Source organism: Hypanus sabinus, chromosome 1, assembly GCF_030144855.1.
Source record: "Hypanus sabinus isolate sHypSab1 chromosome 1, sHypSab1.hap1, whole genome shotgun sequence".
Taxonomy (NCBI): Eukaryota; Metazoa; Chordata; class Chondrichthyes; order Myliobatiformes; family Dasyatidae; genus Hypanus; species Hypanus sabinus.
Window position 1 is genome coordinate 56,569,113 of NC_082706.1, and position 21,073 is coordinate 56,590,185.

At 44.8% G+C, this 21,073-nt stretch overlaps 1 protein-coding gene across 2 annotated transcripts; it reads right to left on the reverse strand.

The window, feature by feature from the left end:
* Positions 1-11,371: 11,371 nt before the first annotated feature.
* LOC132394010 (uncharacterized) lies at positions 11,372-20,407 on the reverse strand. 2 transcript variants are annotated; one of them, XM_059969614.1, is made up of 7 exons: positions 20,200-20,407; positions 20,048-20,093; positions 19,734-19,935; positions 14,499-14,627; positions 13,006-13,168; positions 12,823-12,920; positions 11,372-12,628 (listed from the first exon to the last, which is right to left on the reverse strand). In XM_059969614.1, exons 1-7 carry the CDS (start codon positions 20,207-20,209, stop codon positions 12,464-12,466), a joined length of 813 nt encoding a protein of 270 aa, XP_059825597.1. In that variant the 5' UTR covers positions 20,210-20,407; the 3' UTR covers positions 11,372-12,463. The 2 variants fall into 2 exon arrangements, with proteins under 2 accessions (XP_059825597.1, XP_059825608.1); XM_059969625.1 differs by lacking the exon at positions 14,499-14,627 and having other exon boundaries at positions 20,200-20,341.
* Between the last annotated feature and the right edge of the window lie 666 nt (positions 20,408-21,073).

Below are 21,073 nucleotides of genomic sequence, written 5' to 3' on the forward strand. Positions count from 1 at the left end.
GCATGCGGAGGAACTCGAAAAGGCCAAACGGGGTGATGAGAGCCGTTTTGGGGACGTCGTCCGGGTGCATCGGGATTTGATGGTATCCTCGGATGAGGTCTAGCTTGGAGAAGATCCGTGCGCTATGCAGGTTTGCTGCAAAGTCCTGTATGTGTGGCACAGAGTAGCGGTCCGGTGTGGTAGCCTCGTTCAGCCTGCGGTAGTCGCCGCGTGGTCTCCAGCCCCTGTCGCTTTGGGCACCATGTGCAGGGGGGAGGCCCATGGACTGTCGGACCGCCATCTGATCCCCAATTCCTCCATCCTCTTGAACTCCTCCTTCGCCAGTCGGAGCTTGACCAGGGGAAGCCTTCGAGCACGGGCGTGGAGGGGTGGTCTTTCTGTCGGGATGTGGTGCTGTACTTCGTGTCTGGGCATGGCTGCCATGAACTGCGGTGCCAGAACCGATGGGAAATCCGCCAGGACTCTGGTGAAGTCCAGGTGTGGGGCCGGCAACTGGGCTTCACCCAGAGAGAACGTTTGAAAGGTCTCGGCGTGGACCAGTCTCTTCCTTGGCAGGTCGACCAGTAGGCTGTGAGCTCGCAAAAAATCCGCCCGCAGGAGCAGTTGGGCTACCGCGGCCAGTGTGAAGTCCCACGTGAACCGGCTGGAGCCGAACTGTAGCCGCACCGTACGGGTGCCGTAGGTCCTCACTGTGCTGCCGTTCGCAGCCCTCAGGGTGGGACCCGGTGCCCTGCTGCGGGTGTCGTAACTCGTCGGAGGTAAGACGCTGATCTCGGCTCCGGTGTCGACCAAAAAGCGGCATTCCGACTGCTTGTCCCAGACATACAGGAGGCTATCCCGATGGCCAGCCGCCGTAGCCATCAGTGTTGGCTGGCCCTGGCGTTTCCCGGGAACTTGCAGGGCGGGCGACAACGGCGGGCTTCTGCACCCCACCGCTGGTGGTAGAAGGACCATTGTTCGTTGGTCTCCTCACCCCTGCCTCTGGGGTTAGTGGGCTCTGCAGCCAGGCCTGGTCTGGTCTTCTGCTGGGAGCGTGGCCTGGTGATCTGTGCGACGGACGCCCCACTCTCCTTCTTGGCTTTCCACAGCAGGTCTGCCCTGGCCGCCACCTTCCTGGGGTCGCTGAAATCCGCCGCGGACAGCAGCAGGCATATGTCCTCGGGCAGCTGCTCCAGGAACGCCTGCTCAAACATGAGGCAGGGCTTGTGTCCTCCGGCCAGGGAGAGCATCTCGTTCATTAAAGCCGATGGTGGTCTGTCTCCCAAACCATCCAGGTGCAGTAAGCAGGCAGCTCTCTCGCGTCGTGAGTGTTCGAAAGTCCTTATGAGCAGGGCTTTGAATTCTTGTATTTGCCGTCTCCTGGGGGCAACTATATGAACTCCTCAACCTGGGCCGCTGTCTCCTGGTCGAGGGAGCTCACCACGTAGTAGTAGCGTGTGGAATCCGAGGTTATCTGCCGAATGTGGAATTGGGCTTCTGCTTGTTGGAACCATAGATGAGGTCGCAGCGTGCAGAAGCTTGGTAGTTTTAACGAAACTGCATGAACAGATGCGACGTCATTCATCTCCGGTCCAAATTTGGTTTGGGCCGTCGGGGTCACCAATTGTAGCGGTGTGCTGCACACAGCGCTGAATTAACAACACGCAGTCGGTGAGCTGCAGTTGCAAAAGAGGTTTTTTCAAACTTCGCGGCCTCGCTCTAAAGCCTTCCTGTTCCCGCCCTCCCCGGGCGGGAATGCTGTAGGGGGCAAATATTCACAGTCCCGTCCCGCGCGTGGGCTTTTCCCCTTGCTGGTGAAGCAGACTTGGCGCCCTTTTTGGAACCGGCCTCAATGCCGGCGGGCGCCACTTTGTGAGCCGGTTCGAGTGCGCTGGGAAGTGGGTGGCCACATAACTAGCATCAATTCACTGAAACTGGGGCATAATCAGGGAGAAAGAAGTGTTAAAGTGGAACGGCCACGCGGAACCATGACACTGAGGTATTTGGAGCCTGATGTTGGTGTTTTCTCTCAGTCAGGAAGGGCGTGTAGGGATTGTGGGAAGTGACGAAGGTAACCACGGGAGTTGGAATTGAGTGAAAGGAGTTGTTTGGAGGATGGTGAATTGCAGTCGAGAAATTAAGTGGCCGATTGAGGATTGTCCTGGCGTCCAGTGGTGAAGACAGTAGACAGGATTGAAATAAAAGGAGGAGAAGGATGAGTTTAAGACCACACACAAAAATGTTGGAGGAACTCAGCAGGTGAGGCAGCATCTATGGAAATGAATAGAGATATTCACTCAACCTTTTGGGCCAAGACCCTTCATCAACTGGAAAGGAAAGGGGAAGATGCCAGAATGGGAAAGGAGGTGACTGGAGGGTGATCTGGGGAAGCTAGGTGGCTGTTTAAAGGTTTTGTTGAGTTTTGAATATGGTCCTGTTTCTGATATCAATCCAATTAGATTAACTAAAGATTTGAAAAAAAAGTATTAGGATGTACGTATAGTGTGTTCAAAAACTTTAAGACATTTTGTAAAGATAGTAAGCAATGTGAGGAAGCTTTGGGGTTAAAAGATGTGGGAGGAAGGAAAGTAACACCAAGAATTTATATTGAATGACAGTAGCTTTGGAGAGTAATCTCCAGATGTATAGATGACCAAGTTAAAAATAATTTAGAGGAAAAGTTGTATTTTGAAAGCTGCAGAAAAATATCTAGAGATAAAAGACTTGACCCCAGAATTTGTTAATGATGCCTTACAGGACGAGTAAATAATGTTTGGGGTTCAAAGGTGGGCTGTTAATGGTTTTGTTTCTAATCTTACAATGGAATGCCTGAAGCCTGTTAGCTAATGGTCAAAAGTTCAAGAAATGCATTTGTATATGGGAAACCTGGTTAAATTTGAGTCTTAAGTTTTACCATACAAATCTTTGTTAGTATAAGATGCTATCAGAAAATGGGCAAAGGAGGGGGAGTGGATACATTGGTCAAAAACAAGGTAATGCAGCCTTTTGGAAATGGGGGTTGTTTATGGGTCAATTGTGTTAAATTGGGGGAAAATAGTAAAGTTCAGATAATAATTTCTTATGACTCTTGTGAAAGGTTAGCACCTGATATATTTGGAAAGTGTTGGGTGGAAATGAAAAAATAAGGGTATATGGTGTGTGGATTTTAATGCCCATAATACTGTGTGGGGTTGCAGTGACACAAATGTGAATGGGACAGTGGTGGGAGATTTCCTGGAAAGGAAGTTTTCAGTGTGTTTCAGTGATGGTAGGAATACAAGGATAAATTTATTTAACAATACCATTTCTGCTATAGACCTCACACTTGTATCTGAGGATATAGCAGATCTGTGTATCTAGGATGTGTATAATGATATAACAGTGGGAGGGGATCATTTTTCCAATATCTGTACAATGGGAACAGATGTGTATCAGAAGAAAAGATCTCATATCCCCAGATGGAATTTTTAATAAGTTGGGATGTTTTGATGATCTATGTGAAAGTATATTTCCTGATTACTTGGTTTTGGAGAATGTTGAGTTGAGTAATAATAACTTGTGCTCTGTACTCAACTCGATAGCTAAGGAATCAACCCATATTGCTGGTAGATAATAAAAGGAGAGCTGTTCCCTAGTGGATGGATGAATGTAAAAGGGCTGTGAATGAGCGGAATAAAGTGTTTAGGAAAGTTAGACAATGTCACTCCTATTCATCTTTCATACAATATAAAAGAGCTCAAGCTATAGTTCTAAAAGTAGTGAGAAGGGCAAAGAAATTGTATTGGATAATGTACTGTGATGGCATTGGGAAGGGATCCATGCAGGGGGAAGTTTGAGGTCTGATATGAAAAAGCGGAGAGATAGAAAACTTGATGCATTACTAGTTTTGTATGGTGGGGAGAGGTTGCAGTCACTGACTCTGAAAAATCAGAGTTATTAGCAGAAACATACATCGGTGTACATAGTTCAGCCAATTCAAGCAAAGAGGTCTTACAGAGAAACTGTTTTGTCAATCAATTGCCAGATTGCAAGGAGAAAAAAGGATGTTCTGATTCTTGCTTGGATGTTGAATTTACATTGTTTGATCTTAAACAGGCTATTAGTGGTGCAGATCCGACTGGGGAAGATGACATCTGTTGTATGATGTTTCACTAATTTCACATGTATGTAAGATTTTGGAATGAATGGTTTTAGCAAGGCTTCCTCACCTTGTGGAGGGTGGTGGGAAAATTAGTTGGACACCAATCTGGATTTTGTAAAGGGAGAATGACCATGGACTCAGTGTTAAGTTTGGAATCTGATATTTGTTAGGCCCAAGTGGAAGAATCATTGGTGACAGTTGGATCTGGAGAACAGATGATATGTTATGGACACAGGAATACTGCTTAATCAGAAAAAGATGGGAATAGGTGATAGAATGTTCAATTTCATTCAAGATTTTTTAAGTGATAAAAAGATGCTCTGGAAGGAGTATGAGATAGAGATTGGGACTCCACAGGGAGTGTGTGAACTCACTCATTTTAATATAATGATCAATGATATTTTCTGAAATGTTCACTTATATGTACAAATCATTATATGGTGCACTGTAGAAGAAAGGCAGGAATATAAATTGTAAGTTAAAAATGCAGGCAGCTGTTAATGAACCTTGTAAATAAAGATAAATTTTCTCCAGCAATTTCCTTGCAGCTGCTGTGAGTGTCATGGTCCCGATCGGTTTCCCTTTAAATGTATCTAGGCTGTGTTATGATCCGGACCATTGACTCCTTGTTCCCCTGTAATTCCCTGTTTCACGTTCCCCTCGAGCTTGGCTATTAAGTTAATTTACTCTCGACCGAACCGGCAGTTTATAAGCCCCTGGCGTCAGCCGTTCGGGTCGAGAGCGTCATGGAGCATCAGCGAAGGCGCTGTTGCTACCGCGAGCCAAAGTCACCTAGCCGGAGCAAGTGTCAGCAATTCACCTTCCTTTGCCAGATCGGGACAAGGTTAACCCGCCAGGGTGAGTTAAGAGCTCCCGCTGCTTGGAGCAAACTTGGGTCCAGTGATAGTACTGTCCGTTGTTTTGTCATCCTGTATCCAGAGCAGCAGGCAGGCCGTTTGCCGCTAGTCTCACGGACTGTCGTTGTGTGGTCTCCGTATCCATGTTCTGTCTAAAGAGAGGTCCTGACCCCGGTGTTAAAGAGTCCCGGCTCCATGCCTGGTGAGACTGTGTTTCATGTCCTATGTTTGAGTATCAAGTCCGGGCCGTGGCGCTCCTCCTCTCCAATTATCCACATCCGAGGTCTGTGTTCTATCCTTGCGTCACGGTGCTCTTTGTAAAGAGCAATAAACTATTTAACCGTAGAAAAAACATGTTTGTGTTCTACATTTGGGTCCCCCTCCAGCACGCTTGCCCCCCACCTGTAACAGAGTCACTGGTCTATAGTTCCTAGGATTTTCCCTTATTCCCGTCGTACTTCGAGGTACAACATTAGTGACCCGCCAGTCCACTTGTACCTCGCCTGTGGCTAGAGAGGGCACAAAGATACTGGCCAAGCCCCCAGCAATCTTGTCTCCTACCTCCTTCAGTAACCTTGGGTAAATCCCATCATGGCCTGGGGACATTCACCTTAATATTCATTAGGAGGCCCAACACTTCCTCCTCCTTGACCTCTAAACAACTGAACATACTTATACACTCAGCACTGATCCTCTGGTCCTCCATGTCCTTTTCCTTGGAAATACTGAAGCAAAGTATGCATTAGGTACCTCACTGACATTCTCCACTTCCAAGCAAATATCCACCCCCACCCCCCCCCCTCCAATCCTTGATTTATAGACATCTTGACCTCACATCTGCTGGAAAGCACTGATGTACTTTCATTTGGAAAGGCAGGAGTTGATCGTGTGGTGTGAGCATGATTTCATGCAGGCCTTACCAATGTGAGACTCCTTGATGAAATTGAGTAATTTTGATGAGGAGAGGAGTGAGGCAATGTAATGTCCAGACAAGGATAGTTGACAGGTAGTGTGCAGACAAGCCAAACAAGGCAAATCCCTGAAGAGACCATAAGGTTCAGGAGCAGTGAGTAAGGCTATTATACACTGTAAATATCCAATGACAGAACCATAAGAAAACCATTGGACATAGGAACAGAATTGGGCCATTCAGCCCATTCTGCTCTTCCATTCCATCATGAGTAACTTATTTTCCCTCTCAAATCCATGACCTTTGGTGTCCTTACTAATCAAAAATCTATCAACATTCGCATTAAATATACCAAGTGACTTGGCCTCCACGGCCTTCTGCGGCAATGAAATGCACAGATTCACCACCGTCTGGTTAAAGGAATTCCTCCTCCTCTCAGTTCTAAATGGACATCACTCTGCAGCTGTGTCCTCTGATCCTAGACTCCTCCACCATAGGAGGCATCCTCTTCACATCTGTTCTATCTAGGTATTTCCATATTTGACAGGTTTCAATAGCTTCCCTCATTCTTTTAAACTCCACTGAGTAAAGGCCCAGATTATCAAATGGTCAACACACATTAACCCTTTCATTCACAGTCATTGTGATGAATGGCCTTTAAACCCTCTCCATTATCAGTATATCCTTTCTTAGATAAGAGGACCAGAACTGATCACAATACTCCAAGAGTGGTCTGTTCAATGCTTTGTAAAGCATCAGCATTATATCCTTGCTTTTGTGCTCTAGTCCTCTCAAAATGACTGCTAAATTTACATTTGCCTTCCTCACCACTGACTCAACCTTTACAGAATCCTGCACAGGAAACCCAAGTTCCTTTGTACTTCTGATTTCTAAAAATAGTCCGCACCTTAACTCCTTCTACCAAAGTGCATGGCCATATATTTCCCAACACTATATTCCATCTTCCAGTTTTTCACCTATTCTGCTAATTTGTGTAAATCCTTCTGCAGGCTCCCTACAGTAAAAAAACCCTGCTTTTCCACTACCTTTGTATCTTCTACCAATACAGCCACGAAGCCATCAATTCTGTCATTCATATCATTGACATATAACGTGAAAAGAAGCTGTCCGGACACTGACCCCTGTGGAATACACCTTGTCTCCTTTATTCCCATTCTTTGCCTCCTGCCAGTCAGCCAATCTTCTATCCATGCTAGTATTGTTCCAGCCTCATGTACAGCTCATTGTCAAGTGGCTTCTGAAAACCCAAGTAAACAACATCCACTGACTCTCCTTTGTCTATCCTACCTGTTATTTCCTCAAAGAATTCCAATGGATTTGACAGGTAAGATTCTCTCTGCTGACTTCATCTGATTTTATCATGTTCCTTCAAGTACTCCAAAACCTCATCCTTAATAATGGACTGCAACATCTTCCCAACCAGGTACTTTCGTTCGTAGTGGCTTCTACCCCATCAGTGAGTTGCTTGTTGCCAGGGAAACTGAAGGAGCAGGACGTGCTGCTGCTGTGTCAGAGAGGCATTGGTGTGTGAAGGTGGTGTGCAGTCTAACAGCGAGTGATCATCTTAGCTGCTTTTCTTGTGACCACAAGACCCTGTTGAACATTGTAACTGGGGAATACTGGTGATTTATTGGTGGACAGTGCGGGAGCTGTGTGGCCTCAGTCATAGCGAGGACTAGGCCTCAAGCCACAATGTCGCCTATCGACAGCTGCGCAGGAGAAAGGCTTTGGAGGCGGTGTGGTGTCCAAGCTGAAGTCGTGCTGCCCCCCCCCCCCCCCCCCCAGTGTTCAATCAGCAAAAGGCAAGATATATTTGATTGCAGACATTCATGGACTCAAGATCTTGGACTATATTTTTTTCTGTGTGAATGTATCTTTCTGATATCTTGGTGTGACTCTTGGTGCTGTGTTGTTCACCTTGGTGCAGGAGTAATGCTGTTTTGTTTGACTGTATTCATGAGCTTCATGTATGGTTGAATAACAAACTTGAACCTTGGACTTTGAACCACTGAAGTCAGGCTAACTGACCTATAATTTCCTGTCTTTACCTCCCTCCCTTCTTAAAGAGGGGGTTGGCATTTGCAATTTTCCAGTACTCTGGAACTATTGCAGAATCTAGAAATTACTGAAAAATCACTACTAATGTCTCCACAGTTTCTTCAGCTGCCTCTTTCAGAACCCTGGGTTAGTCCAGGTAAATTTTCTAACTTCAGACCTATCAGCTTCTGAAGCACCTTCTCCTCAGTAAGTGGCCACATGCACTTCTGCCCCCTGACACTCTTGAATTTCCGGCATGCTGCTGGTGTGTTGTGCAGTGAACACTGACACAAAATGCTTATTGACTTTGTCCACAATTTCTTTCTCCCTCAATACTCCCCAGCATCATTTCCAGAGGTACAATATCCACTCTCACTGCTCCTTAACTCTTTATATAACCGAAAACATTTTCGGTACCCCTTTTATATTGTTGGCTAGTGTACCTTCAGATTCAATCTTTTCCATCCTTTTTTAGATGTCTTCTGTTGGTGTTTAATAGCTTCCCAATAAGTTTTGCCATTGGTTTTGTTTTTATGATGGCTTTGACTTCCCTTGGTAGCCACGGTGGCCTCATTCACTCTTCAGCAAACTAGTTCTTTCAGTTGTTCCTATCCTATGCCTTCCAAATTGCTCCCATAGTCTCCAGCCATTGCTGCTCTGCCTTCATCCCTGCTAGTGGCCCCTTCCAATCAACTTTGGCAGCTCTTCTCTCCTCCCTCTGTAGTTCCTTTTGCTCTTCTGTAATACTGATACATCTGATTGTAGTTTCTCCCTCCCAAAGTGTAAGGTGAATTCTATCATGTTCTCATCACTCTCTCCCAATGATGCCTTTACTTTTAGCTCTCTAATCAAATCCGATTCTACACAACATCTTGTACAAAATTGCCTTTCTCCTTCTGGGCTTAACAACAAGCTCAACAACTAGGCACTTAATCAGCATTCTTCAAATTCCTTTCCTTGGATTCCAGCACCAACCGGATGTTCCCAATATACCTCCATGACTATCGCAACATTCCCTTTTTTATGTGACTTTTCTATCTCCTGTTGTAATTTGTATACCACATCCTGGCTACTGTTCAGAGGCCTGTACTTTATTCGTATCAGGGTCTTTATACCTTTGCAGTTTCTTAACTCTACGCACAAGGGTTCTACATCTTCCGATCCTATGCCTCCTATTTATAAGGATTTGATTCATTTTTACCACCAGAGACACGCCACACCCTCTGCCTACCTGCCTGTCCTTTTGATAGAATATGTTCCAAACTATGATCTTTTAGCCACAACTCAGAGATGCCCACAACGTCATACCTGCCAATCTCTAACTGTGCCACAAGGCCATTGACCTTATTCCTTGTACTGCATGCATTCAAATGTAACAGCTACTGTCCTGTATTCATCACCCTTTACAATCTTGCCCCTATTTTAACAGAAGTTAAATTCGTATTTGTTCCTAAACATTTTACTTTTATATTTATTATGGAGACATTTGTTATTTCTCTTGGACTCTTTTACTTCATCCTCACTTTTCCAAATTGTTGAACAGATGACAGGTTGAATTGCCCTCATCTGAATTTCCAAAATCCCACAAACTAAGCAGAAGAGGAAAGCCCTTAACTCCGAGTAGAGTTATCGGGACGCAGTTGTGTCAACGTTACTTTAGCAGGCTTTCTTGTTTATACAAGGTCGAGTTGCTAGCTCAGTGCTCAACCTGGTATGGATGGAAAGCATGCAAGGGAGCCAGCTGGATACAAACTCAGGAGCATTCGCTCCAAAGTCCAGCACTGATTCCACTACACCACCAAGCCAGCCACAACCTAAAATCTGAATTTTGATTTTAGTGTCAATGTGACATCATGAGTGGAAAATTACCGGGAGGTCTTCCAGGTGATGCACAGGTCTCTGCCTCACAGACACAGAAGGTCTCTGAATTGTGTATTGAAAGCATGGTTCATCAGCATCAGAGTGAACATATGCTGCATAACAGTCTGCGAATCATGAAACAAGCAAAGATCTGTTACAACAAACTGAAACCTGAGGCACTTGTGAATATTCAACAGGCTGGTTGCAGAAATTTAATAAAAGACTTAGCATTCTTTTTTTAAAGATTTAAAAAAGTTTTAAAGATAAAGCATCTGCTGATCACAAAGTAGCAGAGAAATTAACTGATGAGTTTGTGAAGATCATCGCTGATGAAAATCTAACAACAAAACAAGTCTACATTGCTGATTGTTTATACCTTACATAAAATCTATAAGAATTAAAATGCAAATACAGTGTACAGTAACCTTTTAATCAAAACATGTTCCATAGATGGAGACTGAAAGCCCGTTGTTTGTTGTTATTGAACAGCTGATTCAGGTATTCTCCCAATGCTGCTGTGCTGCTTTTGTTAACCTGTACACATTATACTTTCATTATATGAATGGTTTGTACTGAACAGTACAAATGATTAGGTACTTGTGATGAACAAGTGTAAGACAAAGACTGCTTACCGGGAGCGCACAAATTCAGTCTTAAGTGATGGCAATCCCAAGGTCTCTCCTGATATATTCTAAAATCTGAAATCTAGAACACTTCCAGCTTCAAGTATTCCAGACAAGGAGTATTCAACCTGTATTTGGTTTAAAGACAAACTTCAACCCATCCTACTGATGGCAATTTTTCCCTGTCATCTGCCTGTCCTTCCTCACACTCTCACTGTACACTCTGTCTACTTGCATATGATCTTCCCCATCCTCTGCCCTATCACTCGGGTTCCAATGTCCCCGTCAGATTAGTTAAACCCTACCCACAGTGTCATTGTTTCTTGGCAACTCAATGACTCAATATTGGAAGTTTCCATTGGTCGATTTCACTTGGGCCCTCTTTTGCAAAGTTTACCGGATAATTTCCAAAGGTAACAATTCAGAGACGGCTTCTTCCCCTCCACTGTCAGACTTCAGAATGTTTCATGAACACCTCCTCATGGTTTTGTTTGCTCTATTTAATTTGTATAGTTTTGTTGTAGTTGTATCCGTGTGTAGTTGTATCACAGGATAACAGATTTCACGTCACAAGACAGAATAATAATTAGTCAATAATAATTATTAGAATAATTAGACAAGGCTTAGTTGGGTGAGTCGTGTCTCACAAATCTTGTGCAGATTTTCAAGGAGGTTACAAGGAAAGGCAGTGAACATGGATTGTCCACATGGACTTTAGCAAGGCCTTTGATAAAGTCCTGGATGGGAGGCTGGTCCAGAAGGTTCAGTTGCTTGGCATTCAATAGTGAATTGGATTCAGCTGTAACCCGCTGGGTCACCTCGGGCTCGCTCAACTCATTCTCGTCTAGGGGGAGCAGCCTTCGGCCCAACCAAACTGGGTATTCAGCTCGTGTGGATGCTGTGTGATGTCCCCGCCTTGCCAAAGAATAGACAGGACACCATATGCGACTAAATGATTACAGTTTATAAAGATTACTATAACTAAGTAATTAATAACAATACAGTATACATGAAGGAAAAGAAAATAAAGCAAAGGCGCCAAACTTTGATAAGTCCAAACCACTTCATGCACAACCATTGGAGCTCAATTACTGAAGTCTTCTGGCCACCATTCAATCCCTTCTGAACTCCTCGACTCACAGCTCAGGACCACCCGAAGTGGTCAACCAAGCATATCTATCTTCGTCTCCTCTCCTCGGGGTACCTCCTGGCCTTGGACCCCCCCTTGGGGTCCGTTCCCCTCTCAGTTCACAGCATCACGTCCTCTCTCTCTCATCCCCTCGCGCCGATCTCCCCAAAAGCCCACCAACAATAGCTTACAGACTCAGAAGAAAGAACAATATTAATCCCAATTGGTTTACAAAGGAATACAATTCTCATTATCAGTAAATTTTAACCTAAACAAGCTTCCAGCACTCTCTTGCAACAAAGAAGCATTCCTACTTTTAACAAAACAAAGAAGGCATTTGATTAACATATGCAAAACAAAGGAAAAAAAGATACCCCCCTTTACACAGCATTGGTTTATCAGGAGAAGAGAGAGATCTGTAGTAGATAGTTGCTTCCCTCACAGGAGGTTTCTGACTGGTGGTGTACCGTAGGGATCAGTGTAGTGTTCATTGCTGTTTTTCATCTACAGTATATGAACAATTTCATTCATAATGTGGTAAACTGGGTCAGCAAATAACCATTCAGCACAGACTAGATGGGCAGAAGGGCCTGTTTCTGAGTTGTAGTACTCTATAATTTATCGTAACTCTTATGTCTTTGCATTGCACTGTTACTGCAAAACAATAAATTTCAGGTCATATTAATCAATGACAGTAAACCCGATTTCAAACTGTCTTCATTTTGGAGTCAGGGAATTTGTGTGACGTTTTGAAACTTTCTATCTCTATAATTGAAAAATCCTCAGCTTTCAGTCTCCTTCATACGGCTGATTTACAGATGTGAGCTTCTATATCAGGCTAAAACATTGACTGTGCTCCTGAAACAGGATCAGTTCAACAGTTTTGTACAAGGTCAGGTGTAGCCATTACTTAGTCACTTTGAGAAACTTGTCAATGTTTCTGATCATATTCTCCAGAATGTACAGAGCAAGGATGCATTTGATCATCTCGATCTGATCACCTCTCCATTGATTTGAAACCACAAACATGGAACGCTTCTCCATCCCAGTCAATTCTGACAACTTTGTAAACTGAGAGAGAGGAAGCACATGGGTATTAATGAACTTATCAACTCCTCAGGGAGATGACAAGTTGTGCATCAAATTCTGGATTCATAAGTAGAGAAACAGTTCCCTGTCATTTATCAGTGGAATCTTGCTGTGCACAGTTTGGCTGCTGTGTTTCCGACACAACAACATGCACAAGACATCAGTGTGATCATTACCTTATCCTGCAGTGGCTTGTATTCATAAATACTCTTATGGTCATTCTCTTGTATCCCTAGTACTTCAAACTTGGTCCCAATCACAACCCTGTAAGTATCTGGAAGAGAAAGGTAATCAAGGTATCATCATCAATCTACCGCATCGTGGTGACAATGCTTACACACAGCAAAGAAAACACTCACATTTCTGTGCAACAATCGTCTGTAACTCCTTAAATGCATTCATTTGTTCCTCACTGATGCAGTCTATAGTGTTCATGTCAAAAATGAATGCGACTCCATGAATTACATTTTCTGGCATAACAGGATAGTTGGCAAAATCCGAGTCAGGATTGAAACGGTGTAACTAAGTGAGACAATGAAGAACTGGTTACAGAGGAAGCAGCAAGAACACCGATGATCACAATCACTCAGCACTGAGGTGAACACTGACTGGAGGGACCAGTACCATCAGACAAAGCCCAGTGGTCATGGTCACTGATCTACTGAGATCCAGATGGGCTCTGACCTCACTCTTGCTTCAGGGATCAATGGAGTCTCTCTGTCCCTGACAGTCTTCAGCTGGGAATGTTGCTCTCCCCAGCTCACTGTTACTTTTCGGTTACTTTCATTGTGGGTCCCCTCTGTCCCATCATTGAGTTGTGTTCACTGTAAGAGACGTTGTCTGACATAATGATATCAGTTTAAGGTGTCTGCTTTTGGTTTTTCTTAAATGGAAGTAAAGGTTACAAAATCCTACAGGAGCAAACACCCCCCAGCCCCACCCCACCATCCCTCCACTAACCCCAGCCATCTCCTCCAATTCAGTAAGGAGAACTGATCTAGTCTGGACCTCAACATCCTTCTTCTATTGGTCTATGGCCATTGACTCCTGAGTGTCTGTTCTCACATCAATTTGGAAGTAAGACATGATCTCATGGCCACACACAGAATTCCAACACCAAACCCCACACCGTGGAGAGGATGGACCATAATGATGCCAGCAGAAGGCAACGTGGGAGACAAGGAGGAGCTGCTCCAGGTGAGTTGGAGCAGGGGTCAGACCATCATCGGGTCAGGTGACCCTGTGACCTTCTCTAGTAGTGGAGTGGATGCTGGGGTCATGTGTTGCTGGGATTGATCCATTTCCCCATCACTGCTCAGTATCCTGACCTGTATCATGTGGAGGATGTCAGCACACCACTCACTCCTCCCTCAGAGGGACAAGAGCTCAATTTGTCCCAACAATGTGTAGAGGGCAGGCGAGGTTGGGACGGCTGGTGGAGAGACACCAGGGAGAGTGGTGTGGAACTCCCCGACCAATCTCTGTCACTGTGTTCCTGTGTGTTACTCCCAGACTATTCTCTGCCACTGTTCCCATGTGTTACTCTGGGACTAATCTCTCTCACTGTGTCCCCATGTGTTACTCCAGGACTAATCTCTGTCAATGTGTCCCTGTGTATTACTCACTTGTTACTGTTATCCTGGAATAACATAACTTTTATTACAGAGTGCAACCTTCGCTCAACGCTGCTTGTTGCTTCATCTCCATTGAACATGGATCAAAGTCTTCTGAACCATGGTTATTTTGTAGAAATTTTTCTTGGAGCCATTTCTCCTTTCTCTACAAGTTTATCCAGTGCTTAATGAAACTCCGGTGGTCTGTATCAGAAATGTGAAGCATGGAGGAAACTTACGTTTGTTTTTTTGGGTACTCTCCCTTCCAGGATCATCTGTAACACTCTCTTTGTCTGATCTGTGTTTCCCAGAGCATTCCATCCAGCTGAATCCCAAAACTTTAAACTCCCTGCTCTGTAGCACCTGAGCTGTAAATTTTCAAAACATGCATTTGTATAGCACCTTTCATGATTTTGAAGTTCTGTGTAATGTAGAACACAAGGCAGACAGTGTTTACACAGCAAGATTCCATAAACTACAGAACAGTGAGCAGCAGAATATCTGTTCTGTGGTGTTGAATGATGGCTAAAAATGTCAACAGGACATTGGAGAACTTCCTGATCTTCCATCAGTGACAGGACGTCCCAGGACACAAGGGAACTCTGCTTCCCTTGCTGCCATGGGTCTGTTTACACCCCTAAAGAGGGCAGATGAATCTTCAGTGTACAGACTCTGAGACACTCTGACTGCAGCAGCATTACTCTAGATTACTGTATTTCAATCTCTGAAATCACCGTTCAATCTGAAACCCTCCAGCTCACTGAGGAAACCAAATTAATAAAGACACTTTAGGGGTGAGACAAACAGAGAATGTGGAGAATCACAAATGAGAGAAAAACTGCAGATGCTGGAAATCCAAGCAGCACAGACAAAATGCTGGGGGAATTCAGCAGGCCAGGAAGCATCTGTTGAAAAGAGTAACAGTTGACATTTCAGGCGGAGATACTTCAGTAGGACTGGAGAAGAATTAAGATGAGAAGTCAGAGTAAGAAGGTGGGCAGAGAGCAGGGGAAGGTACAATGTAGCAGGTGATAGGTGAAACTCAGAGACTGGAAGGGGTGAAGTATAGAGCTGGGAAGTTGATTTGTGAAAAGGATAAAGGGCTGGAGAAGGCAGGAATCTAATAGGAGAAGACAAAATAGAGAATTTCCAAGATGGTGGCACGACGCAGCTGGCAGCGGCCACTCCGGAGCTGATTATATGTTATTTGTGAATTGGGGTGCCGTGCGCAATCATAATCGATTGAAAATAGATGTGGGAACACGGAGGAACATCGGGAAATCTCCAGGAAGACCTTCTTCGTAGCTGCTGCTGTTGTGAGATCCGGGACTCTGCTGAGAAGAACAGGCCCCCAGTCCTCGGGGTCACGCTGCCAATGGCCGTTGGCGGGGCCGTCTTAATATGCTTGGCAGAGGATGGTGCTCGGAGAAGCTGTGCTGGAGGGGATGGTCATTGGCTCGGAGCTTCGATGGACTCGGAGTCCGCCGCGGTCAGGTCACTTTCATTGTGTGCTGCGTCTGCGAGGCTGAGTTGGGCAGCGCCGTGGAAGTCCATAGCGGGGGTATTCCCTTCTACCGCCGGCGTGGGATGGCGAGTCTGTCGGGACTCTAGGGACTTGTGGAAACTATGTAGTGATTTGTTTTGAACTTATAATCCTTTAATATCTTTGGGCTATTTTTACTGTGCCCATAGACTTTTTTTAAATCAATTATGCTATTGTTTGCACTGTTGTAACTATATGTTGTAACGATGTGGTTTTGTGCAGGTCTTGAGCTTTAGTTTTTGGTCTTGTCTGGTGGTTTTGGAGCTCCTTTCCGTGGAACGCGTGAAGATGGTAGCACAATATTAATATGCAGCAGCCTCTCTGGATTCTGGATTTGGGATTGCCAAACATTATGTGGATTTTCTGGTGTAGTCTGTTTTGTCATATGCTTTTGTGATATCATTCTGGTGGAACGTTGTCTCATTTTTCAACGGCGTTGCATTTGTGGTTTCTAAATGACAATAAACGGAATCTGAAAAGGCTATGGAAGAAAGGGCAGTGGGAGGTGCAGCAGAAGGAGGTGGTGGGCAGGTAAGGGGATGAGGTTAGAGAGGGAAATGGGAATGAGGAGGGGGTAATAAACAGATGTTCGAGAAGTTGATGTAGAAATACTAAACAGATCAGGCAGCATCCATGGAAAAAGCAATGGGGAATGTTCTCAAGGGAAGGAATTTGTAGAATGACATTCTAACTAGGTGCTGTGAAATAAATTGAATTTGATTAGTTAGATTAAGGTAAAGGAACACTTATGAGGCTGGGTTCATAATATGATCAAATTCACCTGAAGGTTTGAGCAGTAGAAAATAAAAAGTGATTTATTTGAGAGTGTCATGTTCCGGTCCATGAACTCTGTGTTCCAGTTCATGGTCCAGTCCGTAGACTTCAGACTCCGGGTATTCCAGCTGTCCCATGTTTCAATTGGGCTTAATCATAGGCACCTGAGTCTCATCCTCTGTCTGGGAATATAAGTGGCCCTGGGTTCAAGTGTGGGTGCTGGTTTGTCTTGTCAATATCCTGTCCTTGCTTCTGTGGGGTAAGTCAGGCAGTCATTGCTGTTACCTTGTGGTTCAATCTGTCCCTTCCTGTCCTTGCCTCCATTGGGTAAGCCAGGCTGTCTTTACTGCTTCCTGGAGCCTGGACTGTTTCCTTCCCTTCCCCTTCTTTCTGTAGCCCTTGCCTGGAACCACACCTGCTAACTTTTGCCTGAAGTCTCGCCTGCATCCTTGCCTATTCTCACCATCAAGTTCTACTGCCGGAACAAGACTGGAGCCTTGCTGTATTCAGATAAGGAACTGTCTTTTGTTGTTTGGAACGGTCTTTTTGTGTCCTTGCCTTCACTAGATAGGTCCGGCCATTTGCCACTACCCAGTGTTGGGAACTGTCTTGTTGTGTTCAGCTTTCTCTGTATGAGTCCTGACCCTACAACCTGTTCCCAAGGAGGGGTCCCAGCTCTGTGTTCTGCATTCCTGTATCCCAAGACCAGGGCTTTGAGTTCCACATTCCTGTATCCCAAGACCAAGGCTCTGTGTTTCAGTCTCCCAAGTCTGAGCTTCATGTCCTCATCCGCTCCAGACGTCCCGCATCCTGCCCCTACGTCCAGTCGTGTTGCCTTGCCATGCCTTGTCCTCTAGATCCGGAGTCCAAGTCAACGTCAAACCCAGGTTCCGGGTCCCTGTCCATTCTCTGGCTCGGAGTCCTTGTCCAGGTTCCTAGTTCCTTGTCTAGGTCCCGCTTTCCTAGTCTAGTCCTAGCCCAGGCCCTGTATCCTAGTATCTCCCAGGGCCTGTGTCTTGTGCAGTGTCGTTTCTTCCACACTTCCCTTGCTTTCTTGACACACCTAGTCCTGTCCCTAGTACTCAGTGTCTGTGTCTTGCATTTGGGCCTGCTCTCAACACCCACCTTATGACAGAGAGGAGTGCTAGTCAAAGTTCATTAGAATGGACACCAACAGGAATGACAGCAGAATGGCAATGGCTGGAGTTTCTGGGAGTATGTCAAGGTGCTGAAGCAGGGACCCAATCGCAGACTGTGCTCACTGTGATATTCACTGAGTAGCAAATCCAGAGGGGCAACAAAGTTCGCATCAAAGTTCAGGCAGAGATCAAATATTCCAGAGAAATCCAGAAAACCAGAATTGGGAAACAGGCAGAGTCAATATTCGGATGGACAGAGAACAGATACAAATGCTGGAAAGACTCAGGAAAACTCACTGGCACAATCTGGCAACAAACAGGTAAAAATACAGGACTAAAATACACTGAGCAATAAACGAAGAGGCAGATGATAGGTGGAGCACAATGAGACAAAGTGGCTGCAAAACAGGCAATAATGAGAATCAGGTGAGAAGCAAAGTACTCAGTCGAACAGGAGCACATGGAAAATGATAACAAACAAGAGCACATGGCAAAACAAAACCATAGACTGACGGCTAGGTGGAAAACACACAAAAAGACAAAGTTCAACTGAAGGTACTGACAGAGCAATTCAAAGGGTATCGTACAGATACACCCCAAAGTAAAAGAAGCATTCTAAAGGGGGCATAATGAGGTAACAATGACTAACAAGGAAAAGTCAAAGACAGCAGAAAAGCAAAAGAGCGGGCATATAAAGTAGCAAAAAATTAGTGCAAAATTGGATGATTGGGGAGATTTTAAAAATCAACAGGAGGCAACTTTAAAAGCCATAAGCATAGAAAAGAATAAATATGATAAGCTAACTAATAATATAAAAAGGACACCAAAAGATTTTTCAGACATAAAAGTCAAACAGAGGCAAGAGTGGACATCAGAGCACTGGACAATAATGCTGGAGAGGTAGTAATGGGGAACATAGAAATGGCAGACAAGCTCACAAAGTACTTTGCATCAACCCTCACTGTGGAAGACACCAGCAGTATGCCAGAAATTCAAGAATATTAGGGACTAGGAGTGAGTGTAATTGCTGTTAGTAAGGAGAAAGAGCTTGGGAAGTGGAAAGATCTGAAGGTAGACGTCACTTAGACCAGATGAACTGCACCCCAGGGTTCTGGAAAGGGTACCTGAAGACATTAGTAGTGATTGTTCAAGAAACACTATATTCTTGAATGGTTCTAGAGGACTGGATGATTGCAAATGTCACACCACACACTCATTCTCCCAATCTGTCTCAGTTCTTCTGAATACACCCTGCTTTCTCAGCATGACCTGCCCCTCCACCTATCTTTATATCAACCACAAACTTGGTCACAAAGCCATCAATTCCATCTTCCAAATCATTGGCATAAAACGTGAAAGAAAGCAGTCCCAATATAGATCTCTGTGATTACCTCTAGTCACTGGGAAAAGCTCTATCTATTCCTACTCTTTGCCTCCTGCCAGTCAGCCAATCTTCAGTCCATGCCATTAACTTTCCTGTAATACCATGGGCTCTTGACTTATTTAGCAGTTTCATGTGTGGCACCTTGTCAAAGGCCTTCTGAAAATCCAAGAGAGCAGCATCCATTGACTCTACTTTATCTTTCCTGCCTGTTACTTCCTCAAATAATTCCAACAGACTTGCCAGGCAAATTTCCCCTAAAGTAAACCAGGTTGACTGTGTCCTGTTTTATCACGTGATTCCCAGTGTATCAAAACTTCATCCTCAATAATGGACTCTAACATCTTCTCAACCACTGAACTCAGTCTAGGGGGTCGATAATGTCTTTTACAACTCCTCCATCTCCCCCTCCCCTTAAGTTTCCAGCGAATTGTTCACTGATATGGGGGACTTGTATTTAAATGGCACCTTTCCCAGCTTCAGGTGCTCCCGAGGCGCTTTCCACACGATAGGTTGGAGTGGGGATTATTGGACCGTTCACTGCCTCCGATGTGGACACTCCGGTACATGAATGGCAGTGAATAGAGCAACAAGTACATTCTGTGTGCTTATATTAAACTGAACGCAGTGTGTGTACCTCTGGTGTGAGAGACCCGGGATTGTTTCCTGTCGGGACACAGGTTATGGTCGCTCCTTGTGGATCCAGAGCCGAGAGGAATGTGTTGATGGTCGATGATTTCCCACCCGCCTCCAAGCCGAAGAGCAGGATGTTTATACAGCCTCCACAGCCCTCAGGAGGGTTGTAGTTACATAAATAGTTCCTCAGAGTGTCCAATTTCCTGCCAGAGACCAGGAGAGAGAGCATTAGCTGAGTGGGTAAAATGGGTTAACGAAATCATCACATTGACTTCTGTCGAGTTGGGATGACACACCCTGATTATGGGAACCTACCGCTTATCCATGATTGGATACTGAAAACAGCCGTCCTTTGAAAAATCTGAAATGCAATGTGAAAGTTTTTTTTTGTTTTTAATCAAAGAATGTCTTTGTTTTATCGGGGGGGGGGGGTCTATCTCAGTAACGAATTGAACATATAAACTCACTGCTTCCCATGTTTGGCGCGGTGTAAACCCAGTGATCGTCGCCAGTGTGTTGACCGCGCCTTTAGCCTGCGGAATCCACGTACTTCCACGTATTGCTTGTACTTCCACTTTGCGACTGGTCGATGTGCGAACTTGGACAGGGTGATCAAAGCAACACAGGAACCAATAAGAATTTTACTGTGACATCGCTTTCAGTCCGCTTTTGCTATTGGTTCGGATCCAGCGACACCCTTCGCGGCGGGCATGTTAACTCACAAAAATAGTCCTTTCCGTTGTCGCCATCAAAACAAAATACTCCAAAATTTGTTCCAATCTGACAAAGACCCAGCAATAATGGATCACAACTGGAGGCAGGTTTTATTATTAAAACCACTATTTTTATTAGTAACTACTTAATATATAAAACAATTTGTCAGAGTAAATAAAAGTGTGTGTGTGAATGTGTATGCAGCTCCCAACAATTAAGTTTAGGAACAAGTCTGGAAAGTCTCTTCCCAAAACGAGTCTTAAGAGTCCAGTGGTAATAATAACGAGACGTAGTTGCGAGAGGGAAGAGACTGAGCGACAGCACCGCCGTCCGATGTCGAAATCCCACGAATCCACGCCGAAGTATCCAGAGAAGTGTCCTTTGACACGAGTGGTCGTCACTTCACCCCTGCACACGGGAAGACTAAAATGTGATCGCCACCAATACTTCTAAACTCAAGAATGGATCAAAGTGACAGTTACTTTAGTCACAGGCACTGCGTCGACCTTTCAATAATTCTCCGGCCAGGGAGAACTATCAAAGTTGTACGTAATTTGCAACGAGCCTGTCCCAAGCTCGTGGTCCGATGCTTTACGATGATAATAGACCATGGGGGAGACCCATGTC